At 34.2% G+C, this 21,806-nt stretch overlaps 1 protein-coding gene across 2 annotated transcripts in view; it reads left to right on the forward strand.

The window, feature by feature from the left end:
* Positions 1–10,159: 10,159 nt before the first annotated feature.
* LOC138710484 (serine/threonine-protein kinase dyf-5) overlaps positions 10,160–21,806 on the forward strand; it is a 75,459-nt gene continuing 63,812 nt past the window's right edge. The window contains exons 1-2 of one of the 2 annotated variants that reach the window (XM_069841413.1): positions 10,160–10,327; positions 14,083–14,237. In XM_069841413.1, the coding sequence (XP_069697514.1) occupies positions 14,131–14,237 (107 nt within the window). In that variant the 5' untranslated portion in view covers positions 10,160–10,327; positions 14,083–14,130. Of the gene's footprint in view, positions 10,328–10,515; positions 10,538–14,082; positions 14,238–21,806 lie in introns of those variants that run through there. The other variant, XM_069841414.1, reaches the window with a different exon arrangement.

Raw genomic sequence — 21,806 nt, forward strand, 5'->3', positions numbered from 1 at the left:
TTTCATTTGGATGTGCTTTTGTGTGTCTGTATATTTCGCATTGTTCTAGTGTATTTAGTTTCTGGCTTTTTGGTTGGATGTGTAGAATTTCCATGTCTGTGTTGATGTCTCTGTAGGTGTGGTTAGCGTTTGTGACTGTTCTGCATATGTGGATGTGTTTTGTAATTTTGTTATGGCTGTGATGTGTTCTTTGTAACGTGTTTGAAATGATCTTCCTGTCTGTCCTTTGTAGAAGTTGTTGCAGATGTTACATTTGAGTTTGTATACGCCTGTGTGGTTGTATTTGTTTGTGTTGTTTGTGTGTTGAGATGTTTTTGTAGCGTATTATTTGTTCTGTATGCGGTGTTGTAATTTAATTTCTTGAATCCTGTGTGTGTTTTTGTTTTCGTATGTTAGTGTGATGTATTTTTTGTATTCTTGTGTTTGTGTTGTATTTTTATGTTTTTTGTGATTATGTTTTGTCTTACGTATTATGTTGTCTATTATGTTGGGGTTGGTTGTATCCGTTTTCTTGTGCTATGTATTTGATTGTGTTTAGCTCTTCTTTGTAATCATGTTGGTTCATTGGTATGTTGAGTCGTCTGTGTACCATTGTTCGGAATGCAGGTTGTTTGTGTTGTGTTGGGTGGTTGGATGTGTTGTGTATGTGTGTTGTTGTCGGTTTTCTGTAGACTTTCCAATTTATACGAAATTATTGCAATGATCTTACAATTAATTAGCGATAAAATGTGAAATATATTTTTATCACGATTTTATCTAAATTAATGCGAAATTCTGTGGTATCTATGCATGAAATATGCTCTTAATGTCGAAATATGCACAAACGTCCAAAATATGCATCAATCCAGTGGTTCCTAAAGTGTGCTCTGCAGATCCCCTGGACATATTGTTGATGTTAAATACATACAGAATATGGAGACAAATTAAATTTATATCTAACTTACAGTATATTAATCTAGCCATGAAGTTAAATTAATTTAATTTAATCTAATTTATTTAAGGATCCTCGAATCTTTTTTTGAGTCGGAAGGGATCCTCGATCAAAAAAGTTCGGGAACCACTGCATTAATCTTTAAATGCTCGAAGACTTGTACCACTATTGCATGCAAAATTCTAACTCTTAATCTGAAGTTCGTATACCTGCATAATCGGGTAAATTCGTATACCTGCATAATCGAGTAAATTCGTATACCTGCATAATCAGGTAAATTCGTGTTGAGTTCGTTAGCCGAGTGGTTTAAAACGCACAAGATATACCTGGCCAGCATATTGTGCCTAAGATTATAGGTTCGCGTCCTGACCACTGCCCCTGTGGTAAAGGATGGGAAGGTTCTATTCAAAACAATCAGTGTAATGATATGCATGGAAGCTGACGACTGCAGTTGAAATGATTTTGCCCCTTTTTAAGAAAAAAAAAAAACATTACAATAAAAAGAATTTTGAAATTATTTTAATTAAGTCTAATGTCCTTATGTTACATAAAATTAAAGAACATCAACCTACTTTATAAATAATACACAATTTATAACATATTATATCATGCCACGACTATAATACTGTCAGCTCTTGAAGGTTAATAACCATTAATCAGTCAACTTAATCAAAGTTGTACCGGTAATTACTAAGTTTCATTAAGATACATGCAACTTTGATACAAATATGCATTTGCATATGTTATTAATTTCAGGGAGTTACTCTCTGAAATATATCAAACAAAACAGTTAAAACACAATTTTGCTTGTTTTTGCTTCCTTTTCGAGATAAGAATTGTTTTATATGAAACATTTCATAGCATGTTTCGTGAAAGCCATTGATTTGATTCCCAATATGCTCAGTCAATTTAAGAGAGCAGTGCATTATGATAATAGATTATTGAAAACATTTTAGTTTCAAAATGTTCTTTAAATATGCAGAAATTTTATCTGAGCAAAATAATGTAACATTGTAAAATTCTTTTGCAGAATGAATAGTTACATTTTTTCGGATCAAATTTCTGCACATTGAAATGACAAAGCTAGAATTCTTTCAATCATTTATTATCACAATACATTGCTCTTAACTAAGAGTATGCTGTTGGGCATACTTACTGCACATTTAATCTTTTTTTCTGCATTTGCACAAACTTTAAAAATACTACTTTTCACTGTATCCTACTTTTACTCGGTTTTTTCATAAAAATATGTTACATACGTATACTGAATTTAAGTACTTGCAAAATATTATTATTATTATTATTATTATTATTATTATTATTATTTTTGTTATTATTTTAATATTCAAGCACTTGACATAATGTCATTCACTGTCTTGCTTCCCAATACAGTGTTATTAAGTTCTAACCATAATCACTTATTTTGTACATTTGGTTAAATGTTCTTTGGTCATGATGGAGCCACTTTCATGACACAGAGGACACTCTGAAGATGGGAGGATGGAAATTCGGTGCAAGTGGGCAGTCAAACAGTCATGCCCAGTAATAAAAAAATATTGGACTTCAAAATAATGCAAAGGGTCATGACTAATGGTGACACAAAAAATCTGCTTGTGAAGAACTATTAAATGAACTACGAGTATGCAAAAGATTATGTGTATAGCTGTTTTTATCTGACAGGCATACAGAAGTAAGAGCCATGATGAAAAATAAATTTCCCAATATCCATATTGAATATGATGTTTGGCATATTGGAAAACATTAATGAAAAAGATAAATGTTTTTGCAAAGGCTACAACATACAGAAATGGAAGAAACCTATTTATAAACATCTTTAGTGGTCTGCTGCTAATGTAAAAACGACATTGAATTACTAATAGAAAAATTCACTCTATTATTTTTAAAGATATTTGTAACTTACATTCATAGAAAGACAGTAGAAAATGTACTTCATGTGCTCACGTTGAGAGGCTCATGGATTACATCTAAGTCCAACGATTACATTACTTTAGTAGGAGTTATCAAATACAAGTGATTTTTAGACTGTGTGAGCCATGTAAGCATTTTCAAGCACTGGGGAGTTTAGAATGCTATCACAATGAAAGATTGAAGTCTCTACCGAAAAGAGTCCATTTTAGCTTCAGGGTTATGTATGTGAGGTCTGTGATTACTGCACTGGTCCACATTTCACATGAAAAAGAAGCTCTAGGTGCTTCAGTGGAAGTTTTCAAAGCCTAACAGTGAATGGGTGTATGAAATAAAATATGGTAAGAAATCCGTAAAATAGAGACAAATGCTACTTGCTGAATGACTGAAGATGTACCACAAAATCAGGTCGACAGTTACACAGTTCCGGAGGTTACAGACAGGAAGGACGAGCCAGATAATATATGTTCATTAAGTAAGAAGCCAAGCAGAAGAACAGTATTTTTCGCGATTTGGACATGAATTATAGTGGATGTAACGTGATAACTAGATTTACTGCAGTGTGGCATGGCAGTGTGTCTTCACACGAATTGCTAGTATCCATGTTTGGATATTGTTAGTCATAGGAAGGTTTAGTTTGTACCATTGTGTGTATAATTAAATGCATGTTAGAATATATCATCCAGGAATGTGATTTTTTACTTGTTGTTCAAATGCCTAGCTTGCCATTAGTCCTCTTGCACTCTTGTATTTTTTTAGGTATCTATTGAATATTCTTTTTGTAGGGTTCTACATCCTCCTTGTCTAAGTGTATGGGTCCATTAGAATTGTATAACACACAAAAGGGAGAGTTAAGTATTCCAATCCTGTGTATGTGTTCTGCCAGATAGTCATGGCCAGTAATTACTCAGTACATTACAACTGCAGATTTTCGTTATAATTGAGGAACAATTTCTGGATTAGATATAAAGGGTGGAAAATTTGAGCCTGGAGGTATGTAGACGTTTAAAATTGATAATGGATGTTATTTTTTAACAGTACTTTTATGTTGATGTATTCAATGTGTCCCTTTATTCCTTGGTTTGATTCAAGTACATGTACCTATGGAGCTATGAATCATGGTAAGAACCCCTCCACCTCTCCTTTCTTCACGAAAGAGGTTATATAATTTATAATTATTAAATTTAAAGAATTTTAAAGTAATATCTGTCAAAAAAGTTTCCTGGATACATATTACTGTAGTTTTGGTCTTTTGAATTTCTTGCTTCAGAAATTCTATTTTATTGTTTAGGGATCTTGTATTCCATTGTAAGATTGTGAGATTTTCTTGTCCCTTTGAATTATTATTAGTAATATTATCTTTACTAAAATTTATTTTTAGTGCTCGATCCTTACATGTATTACCCAAAGATACATGAAATTTATTCAATTTAGCTTGCTCTTGTATTTTATTTTTCTTCTCTGTCTTTACACCATATTTCAATGCGTTTGAGGTTATATCTACCTCTTAGTCTCATTATAATATTTTTTGCTACTTTAAGTTTATTTCTAACTGATTGAACAAATTTTGGTATTTGGTATTCCAAATCAGTACTTTGTTATAGTTTTTAGTTTCTCTCAGTGTAGTCCCTATCCGGAAATCTGATCGAGGGACTATTTTATGTCTGGAACATTTTACATTGAGATCAGCCATCATTGTTAGTGAAAAAGAGTGGGGCTTTAGTAGATGTTTTTATAGCTTATGTACAGTAGATATCTCTTGATTATTTATTAACTCAATCTAAAGAATTGAAACTACCTCACCATCACTAGGTGAATACCTACGAGGGTTTATTAAGTATTGATAGATATAGAGGAAATGATCTCCTAGGCCTCAAATGCTCTAATACCATCAGAGCCGAGAAGAACAAGAGTTAGCCAAGGGAAGCTGGATAGGAAAGAGCAAAAGGAAAGGAAAGGGAGGCTGATACTAGAAAAGAGAAAGGATCAGTCTCGGTCATAAGCCCACCAAGCTGACCAGTGCTGTTTGGTGGGTAGCCCATCCCGTTAGTTCATTCTGCATAGGCAAAATGGTAACAGCTGCACCACGAGAAGGTAGGGATTGGACACTAGGTTATTGTTCAGGCCGGTTCCATTAAGTCCTCAATATGGGCAATTAATGGGTCTCCTTCCTGTGTTTGACAATAACCCTTTTGCAGTCGGATTAGATATAAGAATTTACCACTTCTTGCCTTCAGCATTGTTTTTGCAGTTTTGTATGTACATTGATTAAAATTTTCTCTTGATTAGCAGTTTTACATAATGATAAGATAAACTTCGTTAATTTTTTTTTTTGTAGGGTTTCTGTGCCAAAAAGTCCGCGGATTCATTCCCAATCAAACCTCAATATGATAGGATCCACCAAAGAATAATGTTTCGTTTCAATTTCCTTAGGCAATATATAATTTTTCTGCATTCCTATATTTGTTGTGATTTTGGTGAGTAAAGACTTGCAATGGCTAGTATAGCTGTTCGAGAATCTGACAGTATAATGGCATCTTGAAATTTGTTTATTCCATATAGAAGTTTCGTTAGGGATGTATGAGTTGCGGTTATTTCGCCATCAAAATTTGTAGTATTAGTTCCAGATTGGAATAAAACGAGAAAAGTGCACAAGTTCCTTCTGCTCCTGCTGTTATTTCTATTTCATTTGACTTGAGGAAGCCATCTGTATTGTATATGAAGCATTTATTATGGGGGTATCTTGTTTCAATAATTTCTAAGACTAAAAGTTCAATTTTCTCAATGTTTGTTTCTGATTTTTTTAATCCTTCGAGTAGTTGTAGATTGTAATATATTTGGAATATTTAAGGAGTTTCTCTTTTTGTAATAAATATTCTTTTGCATGTGGAATCTGTAGTTTTTCTTTAACACCTTGTATAATGTTTATGAAACTTCTTTGTGTTTTTAGTTTGTTTTCAAATCTAAAATTTTCCCAGTTGTAATTTGGTAATCTTATTAATTTCTCATATTGATTTTTAGTTCAGTACCCCTTTAAGCTTAACAAATGATACACCATTGATATTTGGTCAGTTCTACGTTGATATGACTATAGGCCTTCTTTACAGCCAGTTCTCGTGATCATTTCATTGCCCTACAATCTTAAATTTTATGTAGGGTGTAAGTGGAGTAACTTGACATGAAACTGCATATGTTGTGCGTTCGTTCACTTTTATGACAGGGATTTCAGAGCACAATAAACCCAGTTCTCCATTTCACTTCCTCCTCAGATTTCTGGGCCGTTTTCTGGTACATTGCAAGTTATCATGACCTCGATAAAATATAGTGTAGTGAAAACTTTCATAAAAGACTCATTGTATTGTATTGTATTGTATTGTATTTATTAACATTCCATGGTATTCATACATTGCTTTACAGCTAGAATAAGGAACAAGTCAAAAAACTTAATACTATTATAAAGTCTTAATTTATAGTCACAGTCTAGATGAAATATATACAGAAGAGGTTTACAATATAGTCTGCTAGTACAACACATAGTTTTAGTATCAATTTCAGGAAGTGTTATTGAATGTCTTGAATTCACCTATAGAATAAAAGGCGTGAGAAATTAAGTACTTCTTTAATTTGGCCCTAAATAATCTTATGTTTTGAGTCAGTTCCTTTCCCCTTCCTTGCATACATTTCCGACTAGCTACATATTACACTAATCACACTTCAGATGCATACAAACTATTGTTGTTCTTCTGATACATATCGTGAGATGTACTGCCTGATAATAGATGTACATATCGGCCAGAACCTTAATCAGAGGATCGAGAGGCATAGATGGGAGGATAATATTAAAATGAATTTGAGGGTGGTAGGATATGATTATAGGGACTGGATTAATCTTGCTCAGGGTTGGTACTGATGGCAGGCTTACGTGAGGACAGCATTGGACCTCCAGGTTCTGTGAAAGTGATTTGTAAGTAAATAAGAGTCGCTCTTTGACCTATCAACATTTTACAGTTCGTTGTCTGAGTTCTTAATGGTTCTAACTCCACTTTTTAACAAAATCGAGTTATAGTGTACATACAAATCTTATGGACCTAAAGAATATAAATTGATCATAAAATTACAAAAAAAACAACCTAATAATATTGCAATTCGCAGTTCTTTTTAATCCTGAGTTCGAAAATAACACTTATTTTGTTTCTCAGTTGTATCTCCAGAGGCAGATCACATTGCTATGTATGGGTACATGATTACGCAATGAAACATGGCAACAGTGGAAAATAAGAGGAAGTGCACAGCCAATATGTTATGAAGGGAAGAAGTGAGTGTACCGGTACTTTCTTGCTTTTCATATAGGCAAGAAATAACTTATTCCGTTTTCGGAAAAGGGTATGGTATCCAAGTCAGTGTGTGAAAACAAAGAATAAAAGACGAGAACAAGAAACTGAACTGAAAGGGAAATTTAAGAAGAGGAAGAACTATACAGGAAGGGAAGATCTGCTGTGTTACATGCAAGTTCAGATGTACGAAAAAATTCTACCAGAGAAAAGACAGTTAATTCATATTCAATTTTGCCAAGTTAAGCTGTGGTCTGATTCATGTGTTCTGCAGAATAAAAACAGTATTATTATGTCAGTAGCTATTTGGCATTTTCCAAAGTACTAACAAGCACATAAAGAGCTTACAACCAAGCTATAGTCTTGTACAGGAAATTGATGCTGTAATAGTGTAACTGAAAAATAAACTAAAATGTACTGAAATATTCAGTGCTGTGTTACTAATAAGAAATCTTTAAGCCATTCAGAATCAAGAGGGTGTAGTAGTGGTTCATGAAATGGTGATGCAAGAATTTATAAGCTATATATATATATATATATATATATATATATATATATATATATATATATAATTTTGTCTGTAATGATTCCTTCGGAATTAATTTAGACTCCAGTATACACTGGCACATACATATAATTAATTTCATATCTTTTTTGGTTCACAAAGCTGATAATTCTAAAATTATGCTGGGTGTTACATTCTTTTCTTCCTCTCGTGTGTCTAAATTGCAGTTTTTATTTATTATTATTATTATTATTATTATTATTATTATTATTATTATTATTATTATCATCATCATCATCATCATCATAATTATCATCATCATCATCTCAATTATGTTATGTCTATAGTTGAAACTCAGGGTCAAATTGATTCCATTTATTTTGACTTCAGCAAAGCATTTGATGTTGTTCCCCATAATATGTTACTGAGCAAATTAAATTCTTTTGGTCTTACCACTGACTACCTGGGCTGGTTTGAAAATTGTTTAAAAAATAGACAAGCCTGTGTTAGACTTGGAAATTCTTATTCTGATCCTTATATTACTTTATGCGGAGTTCCACACGGTTCCACTTTGGGGCCTCTACTATTTTTATTATTTATAGATGACATCTGTAAAAGAATAAATTCTAACTGCCTTTTATTTGTCGATGACCTTAAAATATTTCACAAAATAAATAAGTCTGGCAGACTGTATAACTTTGCAAAATGATATAAATGCTATTGAGCTATGGTCTGCTGATAATGGAATGAAAATTAATGAATCGAAAACTTTTGTCATTTCCTTCACTAGAAAAACCACTTCTCTTAAATTTAATTACACTCCTAATATCAACATAATAAGGACAGACTGTATTAGAGACCTGGGAGTTCTACTCAATACCAAATTATATTTTCATAATCATGTCCAATATATTTATAATCATTCCATTAGAATGCTCGGACTTATAAGGTCTATAACTTATTCTTTTTCTACTCCAGCTACTCTTATAATTCTATACTATATATTAATCAGATCTCAACTAGAATATGCATCTGTCGCCTGGAATTCTATTACTTCTACTGATTCGGTTAAATTGGAAATCATCCAAAGAAAATTTATGTCCGTACGTGCTTTTAGGTTTTATCAAATTCATCTGTTTTCAATTATGAGCGTAGGTACTTGTAAATATTTTAACTTTTCTAACCATTATGAGGAAACTTGACTTCTTATTCTTTTGTAAGGCCTTAAAGGATGATATTGATATTGATTGTGAATCCTTCATAAGCAATATCTACCTTTGGGCCCCTTCGAATGGTGTTAAGATTTCAAAAAAATTTTTATACCTATAAGCCTAAATCTCTCTCTCCAGTTGTCAGATGCATGAAAGCTGCCAATTTACATTATATTAATTCAGATCCGTTTAATGTATAGTTTGTTTGGCTATTCTTATATTAAGCATATTCATTTCAACTTCATTCGTTTGTGTTGTTTTTAGCTTTTCTGTATCATGTATTTTTGTAGTTATCCATTTTGTCATTATTGTTTATTTGCATGTGTCTCTAATTTTAATAATTATTTGTATGCACTGTTTTTGTTATCTATTCATTTTGTCATTATTGTTTATTTGCATTTGTCTCTAATTTTAATAATTATTTGTATGCACTGTTTTTGTTATCTATTCATTTTGTCATTATTATTTATTTGTATTTGTCTGTAATTTTAATAATTATTTGTATGCACTGTTTTGTTATTCCTTGTACACTGTAAATCTTGTGCTAGCTTTTATCTTGTGCTGAACTGTTATTGGCCTCAGGCTGTTGTACAGTACAATAAATATTAGTAAATAAATATATTATTATTATTAATATTATTATTATTTTTGGAAGACCAGGTAACATAGATGTAGTAGACAGATACAGTATTCCATGTTGAAAAGAAATGTGTAATAGAGAAGCTAAGCTCTATAACAGTATACTTGTTCTTGGAGTTCTTTCTTTGCGTGCAAGTATGCAAATTTTCTTTCATTAATGTGCACTGGTCAATAAGAGTGCTTCAAATAACACTTCTGTGGTATATTAATCATAGAAAATTTAAACGGCATAAGAAGATAGGAAGAACTTTGTCTTACTTCATAGTGTTTTGTGTAAGTGTAACTTATTTTAGTAACTCATATATTAAAAAAAAAAAAAGAAAAAAAATATTTAATCTCTTCTGTATTCTCTTCTGAAGAATGGTTTGTTACCATTATTATTAGATTTTTAATCTTGTAGCAGAAAGTATATACGCTGACTAAGAAATGCAGACTTGTGTCACTTATTCCCTTACATAAGACCCATTATATGGTTGCTAAGGGGCTGTTATGATTGCGTGCATAGCAACCACAAAGCTACTGAATATCTTACAGCATGGACAGCCACGCTAATATACCAACTGCTGGCCTTGAGGTGGAGGTAAATACAAAATCAATATCAAGCTAGGCAGGTGTGCAGAAGGTAGAACATTGAGGAAATACTCGTAGCATACACACAGTCGTATCCACTTTGCAGTTAAACCTATTGAGTGTATCATGTGAAGTTTCAAAGTGATTGTGCTTTTCAGGAAAAGCATCAGAAGTGTGAAAGGTAGTAAGTGTCTTTAATGTATGGAAGTCAAAAGTAAGTTAACGAAAATGTTTGTTTGTTTATCTGTCACTAATGATTATTCTTCAAGGTTAGGCGTATATTGTGATGTTAATAACATTTCTCGTTTACACTTTGCAATGTGTAAAGTTATCTTTAAAGGTTTTATTAGAATGTGTCTGATTCTGATCTATTAGAATAAAAGATAATAAGAAGGCATCTTATACTTAAGGGTTGTTTTGGAAAGTATGCATCAATATGTGCGAATCTTTTTTTATATACGGTATACTTTTAGTTATGGATAAAATAGCATTGCTAAACACTTGCATTGCATTGATACAAAGAAATATATTTATGTGATGTTTTATGTATGTGAAACTTTTGCTGTTTTCTTTCTTCACATAACTACAGTACTTTGATTAGAGCACATTAAATGTATACGATTATTTTGCAGTACAGAAGTATATGCAAAAACCTGTCTTCGAGATCAAGCATTTAAATGATTTCACCATATTTTGGCCAAATTGTAGCATTATTGTCATAAACGACTTCATAATGGAGAGTTACATAAATAGTGGTGGTGGTAAAATGTTTTGAAGGTCTTTAGTCGACACCTTTAATTGCTTAGAAGCTTTCCAATAGTATCTAGAAACTTGGAATTCTCTCCCAACCATTTTCTGGATTTCAGTGCAGAAGGTAGTAAGTGTTCCTTGTTCATTATGTGCTGTATTTGTGTTGTTGCATACTAAACACTGTGATGAGTCTGACAGATTCGATGGAGATGTGATGCTAGACAATGATGGTCAGTTTTTAAGTGGAATGAGTCAACTGCATCAGATCGAGGACTATTTTTTTTTATTCATTCTTGGATACACTCTTTTAGCACTTGTAAAATCACTGAATAAGTAATTAGCAGCTTTACTGTGTTATGATAAATTACCTGGCTGACTAGTTTCGACATGGTGTCCATCATTCTCCGAAGCCTAGTGAGGTTCAGCTCTAGCTTCTGGTTTTCTGTTGTGGTGGAGTGTGTTCATGATTGTGTCGAAAAGGGTATGTGTTTTGAAATTCAGTTGAGTGTTCAGGTTGTGTTGTGGATGCGTTTTTGTGTGTGTTAAGTCTCATATTGTTTTAGAGTGTCAAGTTTCTGGTTTTTTGGCTGAAAATTTAATAACAATAATAATAATAATAATAATAATAATAATAATAATAATAATAGTTTTATTTTCCCTGGCAGAATTAAGGTCATCAGGCCTTCTCTTCCACTCAACCAAGATCAAATCATATACAGAAAAATACATACCAGTATTAATACAAGTATTAATTTAATAATAATAATAATAATAATAATAATAATAATAAAACTAATAAAATAAAAAAGAGAGATTGAATACATATACACAATCAGTGTTAACTTAAAAATAAGAATATTAAAAAATAAATATAATAAAATAAAAAGAGATTGAACACATAATCACAAACAGGAAAATACATTCTAGTATACGAGTATTAACTAAAAAAAAAAGAATTAATACATATGAATACAACCCAGAATCAGGATAATCCTGTGAAAGTTATATTTTTATTCTAATACTAATATTTAACTGGAAAACTTAGAAAATTTAATTTAGAAAATTATTTCCATTCAATTCCTTAGTTCTTATTTTATTGTAATTCTGCACAGATAACTTGTTATTAATTTAAAGGTCTTCAAAACAATCATATTCATTATGAGTGTCTACATTTTTATCAGAACTCTGGATTACAGTACTAATTATACCACTGAAGACAGGGGTTTTCTTTTCATTCACTTTTGAAGTGTTTACTTAACTTCTGAACATCCGCAAGTTTCTCTGGGTTTACTTTGACCCCTATTTTAATTGGTGAAGGATTAATTTACAATCGTTTTTCTTTAGCACGTTTCCATTGCTCAGGATTAAATTTACATTTTCTAGTCATTAAGGTGTGTGTACTGTACTGCAATTTTATTGGCTGAAATGGTCATGTCTGCATTTGAAACAAACTATGCACGGAGGTGTCCGATTATGAAAGTAACAACATATTTTAACGTTCACAAAAGCATGTAAATATCAGTTTCTGAAATAAATGGACCACAGGTTTGGAAAGAATGCGAAAAATAGTATTGGACCGATCCTGAACTAAATTTTAATAAAAACTGCGTATTGGTCTTTGATACTAGGCTCCTCAATTATTCTTACTTAATTCCAAATGTGCTGTTCCTTTCTTTGATACCATCCTCAACTTGTTTCGAAATTAGTGATCATATTGCAGCATTCTCATGATAACTGTCAAAATGTTATGAATGTGGGAAGTAGACCATGAAGCAGCTTCTTGTTTTGATTTATCTGTTATTTTAATCTTAACTTTCATCCAACATAACATATCTATATTATATATATACATTTGCACAGAGTCAGCAGTGCAATTCATTATGGAGTGCTTTGTTGATTGTCGTAGAATCGTCTGCAATGATTCACTGACAGCAGTGCACTGTCTGCATGTTGTTAGATTGCAATAAATAAAATATAACTACTGTAATGTGTTTCAGTGTCTGTGTTTCTTCTGTATTGTATTTTTGCGATTTTTCGTATTCTTAATCTTGGTTTAAGCACCAGATAGATAAAAATTAAATGTGTATTTATATGTGCTAAAAGCTGAAATATGCATTACCCCCTCAAAATCTTGACCTTTGTTTACAAATAACGTACAATGTATTTATGCAATGATAGCATATAATTTGCAACTAAAGGTACGGTCACACGTCGCTACTTTTGCTGTGCAACTTTTGTACTGCAGCTGCGAAGTTGCATGTCGTGTTCACACGTAAGCCAAAAGTAGCGTGCTGCACGCTACTTTTCGTGCTGCGCAACCTGAGTGCAGCAAAAGTTGCAACTGGAGGTTGTGAGTCTGTTCACACACAAGGCTCTACTTTTGCAGCCGCAGTCATGCTGCAGGTTTCCATCTCCGTGTTGACTTCTCAATATACATTTTGTGGTTATGTTCGCATTATTAATAAACTCATGTGAAAGCTTACTTGTCTATTATTTGCTTTTCTGCCCTAACTAGTATTCAGAAATTGGCATTATTTTTACTATAAAGCTTTTAAAAACGCCTATATACTTAAATGATAACCAACAGCATATTAACGTAATCAGTGTTGGCAACCCTCCTGTTTGAAACTACGCTACAGAAAATTAAAAAAATGAATTATATCGTCAGCAAATATGCTGAGACTGTGTTGTGCATTTAATAACTGTTACAAATAATCTATTTTAATCACATCTAACATTAAAATACATCCAAACAATAAAAGTATCATTGGTACATATGGGTGGCAACACTGGTCGCAACTGCAGCAAAAGTTTCAACAAAGTCGATATCAAAAATGCTGCGGCTGCAACCCTGAGAACCCTGTTCATACGTCACTACTTTTAAGCTGCAAGCAGCATGAAAAAGTAGCGAGCAGCAGGTTCGGCAGCCGCTACTTTTCAGGTTGCACCATTGTTCACACGTCACAGTACGAGAGTTGCGCAGTATTTTGTACTGCATCGCTGCAAAAGTAGCAATGTGTGACCGTACCTTAAGGAATAAAATATGCAAATATGCTGAAGTCTGCCTCCTACTGATAACATTGATAACCATGATGGCAGTTATATTGATGATACTGACAATGATGACAGTCACAATGACATGTAATGATGTTGATAATGACAGATTCAGATTATAAATTATAACAAGTAGGTTGTTGATGATCTTATGTATTCTTTCAGGGAGTGGTGCTCCAGGTTAACTTATGCATATGAGTAACTCTGGGCTGAATGAAGATGAATCGGTACATCACATTGAACCAGCTTGGAGATGGTACATATGGTTCCGTGGTCCTGGGGCAGAGAGTTGATACTGGAGAAAAAGTGGCTATTAAAAGGTATATAACTTCATTTTTTAAACTGTTTCGACTGTTGATTGGTTTCCATATTATCAGTTATTGTTAGGTGTGTTCGCATTTATGCATCAGTACAAGGTTACCCTCTCACTATACAATCCTAACTTCATTTTTAAAACTATAAGCAGTCATCTAAATATGAAGAGATGATAATATGTTTATATCTTGAAACCCATAGCGTAAATGTGCTGTGTGTATTCTTTTTGTGGAAACTTTAAATATAATGTTTGAAAAATTTCACATAAACTCGGTTGTTCATTGTGTTCTGCCAAGAGCAAACCCAGCATTCTCCAATCTTTCCTATTTGCCACCTTCCTCTTAAACCCGGTTTAGACAGTGCGTGTTTCTGTGATGGATTCCAAGGTGGCTGCGCTGATGGGTAGCCTGCGTGCTCACTTGTCGGAAGTAATTCTCTGTGGTGGCTCCTTGATGGCTAGCTTGCTGGATTTCGAGGGTAGGTTCCTTGCAATTTTTCGTGATGGTTTGCATGCTGGAACCAAAGATGATCATATAATATCACGACTGAAACCATATCGCCATGTTCGTTGTTTTCCAACTAAACCTGTTTTTTTCTATATTCTTTAGTTTCTAAGAAAGAACAATTAAATATCGGACTTTAGCTGTTTTGCACTTATGGCTTAATTACTTTATTACGACATTTACTACTGTTAATGTAGGATTTTAGTTGTTTTCCACTCACGGTTTTTTTCTTTTTGACCATGAGTGTTGGCAATAGATGAAACGGCAGATCATTTTCCAATTTGAACTGTGAAAAGAGCCAGCTCCGTGTGAACAACTACCATCCCAGGAGCCAGCAAGTGAGCACGCAGGGCAGCCATCAGCGCAGCCATCTTGGAATCCATCACAGAAACTAGCACCGTCTGAACCAAGCTTTAGTCTTCATATATAATCCATATATCTTAATGTTGTCTGTCATCTGATACTTTCTTCTGCTCCGAGCTTTTCTTCCATTCACCATTCCTTCCAGTGCATCCTTCAGTAGGCTACTTTGTTTTAGCCAGTCGCCCAGCCAATTTCTTTTTCTCTTTCCTGACTACTTTCAGCATTATTCTTTTTTCACCCACTCTTTCCATCACAGCTTCATTTCTTATTTTGTCTGTCTATTGTACATGCTCCATTCTTCTCCATATCCACATTTCAAATGCTTATAGTCGTTTCTTTTCACTTCATCGTAATGTCCATGTTTCTGCTTCATACAATGTCACAATCCAACGAAGCACTTTACTAGTCTCTTCCTTAGTTCTTTTTTTTCGGAGGTCCGCAGAAGAAGCTCCGTTTTCTATGAAAAAGGTTTCTTTGCCATAGTTATCCTCCTCTTGATTTCCTGGTAGCAGCTCATGTTACTGTTTATAGTACACCCGAAATATTTGAAGTTGTCAACTTGCTCTACTGCCTCATTTAGAATTCACACGTTTACCTTCTTTATTTTTCTTCCAATAACTATAGCCTTCGTGTTCTTTGCATTTATCTTCATCCCATACTGCTCAGAACTGTCATTTAGCTCCTCTAGCATATTCCTTAGTATCGTTTTCTCTTCTGCTGACAACACGACATTATCAGCAAATCTTATGCACTTTATTTGTCTTCCTCCTACTATCTCCCCTCCCATGTTTTGAAAACAGTTCTTCACTAAATTCTCCAAGTAGATGTTGAACAATGTAGGTGATAAGGGCATCCTTTTTATAGTCCTCTCCCTATTTGATGTTCCCCTGACATTTCTTCTCCTATCCTGACTTTGACTTGTTTTTGATGTAAAGATTACTAAATAGCTTCCTCTCTTTCCAATCCACACTAAGTTTCTTCAGGATCCCCATAAGTTTATCCCAGTCCACTCTGTCAAAAGCTTTGTCCAAATCTACAAATACTATAAGATACCAGTACATTTCTTTATTTTTACCTAGGTGTCTTTCATCTATTCTTTGCAGTAGTCCAATTGCATCTCTTGTACCTTTTTCCTTTCTCAGATTGCTCGTCTTCCAACTTTCCATCCATCTTAGAATATAAACATCAATAATTGAGTATTCACAAGAAAATCTTTTCTGATAGTGATCAGCATGAGTTCTTAACTTATTACGAATTGTGACAGTAAGATATAAAATTTTTAATTTCTCAAATAGACATAACTTTTTCATTCGAGATAGGTAAAAACATAAGGAAGTACAAATAATATATCAAACTGATTAAGTTTTTACAGTGTAGTTTCATAGTGCAGATGCATTTTTTTTTTTTAAATGCTGTTATAGTAACACTGTCAGTTGTACTGTTATCTAGTGCTGACGAAGTAGGTGATAGTGGGATGGTATTTTGACGAGATGAATCCGAAGATTCACCATAGGATTATTTGACATTCACTTTACATTTGGGGGAAAACTCGGGGAAATTACAATCAGTTAATTGGTTCAAGCAGAATTGGAACCCACATCTTGGTGTAGCCTGAGCGCACGAATTTCACTTGTTTCTTCTAGACTGCACTATTGGCACAAATAGTAATGTTGTTATTGCCAGGTAAGATGATTTTCATAACAATACATGACAAATGCATTTACTCGTTACTTAATTCACAGTATTATAATACTGAAAAACTGACTTCAATATATTTATATTAATTCATGTTTTCAGTATCACTTTATCTGAAAGTTTCTTTTGGTATGGTATCTGTATACCTGCGTGATATGCGAATTATGTTTCCATTTTGAATAATTTGTCTGGTAAATATGTGGACAAAATTTGAGGCTATTACATAGATAATGATGAAATACTATGCTATTTGAAACCATTATGTACAGATGACAAATTTCTGAGGGACAATAATTCGAGGTATTTCAAAGCCAGCTTTTCTGTGTGTAGCATTTCCTCATTGCCTGCATTTCAATTTCAGTTACTGAGAGACTAGTGCCGCTTCCTACCACACAGTTGTAAGAATCACTCTCACTTTTGTCTGTTGATAAGATTGTGATTGTTCAGTTCTATTGTGTCTGTATTTTTTTTTCAGACAACAAATAGCCAGAAACATTTCTTTGGGAAGGACAAAAGAAACAGCAATGTAACCAATGTACTTGCACTCCTCTTAATCAAAGACCATATTGAGGAACTTATTGAGAGGGTATATTTTATTATTTAGTAGCTACTGATACATCTGATTGTAGATATATTAAGATATTTCCTTAATAATTACATATTTCAGTTGTTCAGAGGGTGCCCTATTGTACATTTTCTTTCAGAATATTATGAAGATAACCATGAATATATAGATGCAATATTTTCTCACCTTCAGGCCAGGTTAACATCAAACAAATTAAGACTCATATAAATTTCATCCTACTCAGTGGACAATGCTAATGTAATTAAATAAATAGATACATAGACAGACGCCATGTATGGTGGGTCCCTATCACCATGGCATGGCGTGTCCTTAGGTTGTGGATAGAGGAGACGGCCTCCAGATATGGAGGGTAGCTGCGAATATATTGAATAAGCAGTCGTGGACAGCCGATAAGGGGTGGTCCTCCAGCTTGGGGGTTGGGGAAGGGCTAACAACCCAGCACTGTAAAAAACAGCTTGTTACGAATCCCTACAATAAGCCTCAGAATAGGACTGATTCTCTGGCACGACCACAGCGAAGTAAATCCCGAAAAGACAAAGTATATGATTATGTCTCGTGATCAGAATATAGTACGAAATGGAAATATAAAAATTGGAGATTTATCCTTCGAAGAGGTGGAAAAATTCAAATATCTTGGAGCAACAGTAACAAATATAAATGACACTAGGGACGAAATTAAACACAATAATATGGGAAATGTGTGTTATTGTTCGGTTGAGAAGCTCTTATCATCCAGTCTGCTGTCCAAAAATCTGAAAGTCAGAATTTATAAAACAGTTATATTACCGGTTCTTCTGTATGGTTGTGAAACTTGGACTCTCACTCTGAGAGAGGAACATAGGTTAAGGGTGTTTGAGAATAAGGTGCTTAGGAAAATATTTGGGGCTAAGCGGGATGAAGTTACAGGAGAATGGAGAAAGTTACACAACACAGAACTGCACGCATTGTATTCTTCACCTGACATAATTAGGAACTTAAAATCCAGACGTTTGCAATGGGCAGGGCATGTAGCATGTATGGGCAAATCCAGAAATGCATATAGAGTGTTAGTTGGGAGACCGGAGGGAAAAAGACCTTTAGGGAGGCCGAGACGTAGATGGGAGGATAATATTAAAATGGATTTGAGGGAGGTGGGGTATGATGATAGAGACTGGATTAATCTTGCACAGGATAGGGACCGATGGCGGGCTTATGTGAGGGCGGCAATGAACCTTCGGGTTCCTTAAAAGCCATTTGTAAGTAAGTAAGTAACATACTGGGTGTTCATTTCAAAGTGTGTCATGACGTCACTGTTGTTGGGTCACCGATTTGAAGCGAGTTTCAGCTTATATGTTAGAGAAGTTGCCTATTATTTAAGGTGTTCTTCAATCTGAACTTGAGAACGTGTACGGTATAACTTGAACGTCGTAGCAACAGATGGCGGTCTGTACGGTCTGTGTGCTGCCATAACCTCTTTCGAACTGTGTTTTGCGCCGGCAAGTCGTACGCAGGGTATTTGTTATCATCGGTTGCGTACGGTAACATTCCACAACACAAATCAAATCAAATGCAAATGTCCATGTTGACCGTCGAAGTTAATGTCAACAAATACGTAAGTAATCGTCTTAACCCTCTCCCTCATATCCCGACAGTAAGAAAAAAAAACTCACTTCAGTACGTGTTTCCAAACAGTTCACATTCTTGCCACTACTAGCGTTACTGTACGTATCGGTAAGTAATCTTCAGAATGAACGCCGTACTTGCTAGGCAACTTCTCTCGCATTTAGGTAATACGCCTTTGCGGAAGTGTAGGAAAATTGAATTCTCTAGGCTCATCGGATAGCCACATGATGACATACAGCGAGCCATGACACATTTTGAGCTGAACACCCAGTAGACAGACAGAAAGATAGATACACACACAGAAAGATACACACACAGAAAGACATACAGATAGAGGCACACACACATACACCCACGCCTGCATACACGCACTCACACATACAGATAGATAGATACATGAATACAAATATAAATAGATAGGTAAGTAGATATATGGATAAATAGTTAGTGGACGAAAAGTCCATATATTTCTGTCATCTACAGGGTGTATCACGAAGTTTTCCCCTGGTTTATGGAGGTGATTCTTGGTGTTATTTGGAACAAAAAATGTAAATACAGTAATGGGGTGACATTCATAATTAAGGAGTTACAACAGATTTTCGAAACGCGTCATGGTGTATGTAGCGCTAGACATGTTTGCGCAGGACTAATGATGTGTAGGGGGAGGACTGTAACGATCAAACAGTAAGCAGTAGATAAGCGAAGTGAGTGGTACGTTCTCATAACAACAAGCACGTTGTTGATACTGCAGTTGCTGTTTACTGTTGTTATCTCCTGTGTACATTGCGAAATGCTACACTGGCGGTTCACACCTGTGAGAATCTTTGCCTTCAGATGCAGGGAGGAAATTTTGAACATTTGCTTTAAATCCACTCTACATGCAAGAGACTGGTACAAAATGAAACACTTGTTTGTATTCTAACTATGATTGCCATTTTTGTCAGTGATATCTTCAAATAAAAAGTTTTTTCTGCTTTTTTCAAATTGTTGTAACTCCTTAATTATGAATGTCACCTCATTACTGTATTTACATTTTTTGTTCCAAATAACACCAGGAATCACCTCAATAAACTGGGAGAAAACCTCGTGATTACCTGTATATAGATTTAAAATGATTTAACTTGCTTATTACTGATCCAAAACATCTGTATGTATTCTTCCATGGTCTCTGCATAGATGGGTGCACCTCCAGATTTATTTGATCATTTTTCATAGCATTTGTGGCGTGACAGTCATGAAGACATTGCTCACAGCATTCAACTCAGTGTCTGAAACATAGTGCCTTTTGTGGACATCCTGCTTTTTGATTCGCCAAAGAGAATTGTCTGGCGTGGTAAGATTTGGGCATTGTGATAGTCATTGAATCCTCTGATCTGCAAAAAGCTCGATAAAATGTATTTTCACACTCATGGTGACATGTGCTGGTGTGCCATCTTGTTGAAGCCGCACAATGTCAGATATGTCTTTCCTCTGGAATTCAGGAAGCAACCATTCATTAATTATATGGAGATTAGTCGTCTGATTCACTGGCTATTGAAAAAATTCTGTACATACAGTTGATCTGTTACTCCCTGCCCAAATCATAACATGAGCTAGATTTTGTACAGTTTCTTAATAGAAATAGAAAAATTCAAATCTTTATAAATTCGACGAATACCACATTCATCAGAAAAAAAATAAATTTCCTCTTTTTCTTTTTGGTGGGTTATTTTACGATGCTGTATCAACGTCTCTGGTTATTTAGCATCTGAATGAAAGGAAGGTGATAATGTCGGTGAAATGAGTCCAGGGTCCAGCACCGATAGTTACGATAGTCCATTTGCTCATATTGGGTTGAAGGAAAACCCCAGAAAAAACTTCAACCAGGTAACTTGCCCTGACTGGGATTCGAATCTGGACCACCTGGTTTCGCGGTCAGACGTGCTATCCATTATTCCACAGATGTGGACAAGTTTCCTTTTATCTTTTCTCTCTGGAAAATAGTGAAAAAGCAAGTTACGCTTCTCTGCGCCATTTAACTCTAAATCTGATAGCTCACTGTGATGCCACAAATGTCAAGGAAAATGAGCAAACGTATCTGGAGATTCATATGTTTGAACAAATATCATGAAGGAGTACATATGGATGTTTTGGATCCTTAACAGGTATACCAAATCATTGCAAATCGATATTATTGATGATAGGGATATACAGACTTCTTGCCTACGCTTTTTGTGTGTGTGTGTGTGTGTATGTGTGCGTATGTGTATATATATATATATATATAAAATTTGAACTGGTAATGGAAATTACGGGAAAACGGCTGAACAGATTTTAATAAATGATCCATCATTTTGAAGCTTCGGACCCAAAGTCTTTCAGAAAAATAGTAGTTTTCAGTGAAATGTTAGTTTTCCTACATTATTTTCCTATTTTCCAAAATTCATCTGTCGTCAGTTTTGACAAATAATGGCTTTTCAGAATAAAACAAAACACAAACACACTACAATGAACAATAGACTATTACACGAAGGCCATGACCTGCAGAATTGCTAACATATTTAGAGTTCAAATTCAATTGGTTACTAAAAACTTCAAGACTTACTAAAAATAATATACAGGTCTGATTCGGTGGTGTGTAATTTTCTGAATACATCTGTGTATTGGATATTAAAATCTACAAAACTTGACGTGGTTTGATGACATTATTAACATTAGAAATGAAATATTATTATAGTTAATGTCATGATGTGACTATTTTTCATGAATCGTACATATTAATGCTTTTGATGATATGAAAGTGAAACGTTTTGGGGTTATATAAGTAGATGTAGAAAATATCTTAC

This window comes from Periplaneta americana, chromosome 12 (genome assembly GCF_040183065.1).
Source record: "Periplaneta americana isolate PAMFEO1 chromosome 12, P.americana_PAMFEO1_priV1, whole genome shotgun sequence".
NCBI classification, from domain to species: Eukaryota; Metazoa; Arthropoda; class Insecta; order Blattodea; family Blattidae; genus Periplaneta; species Periplaneta americana.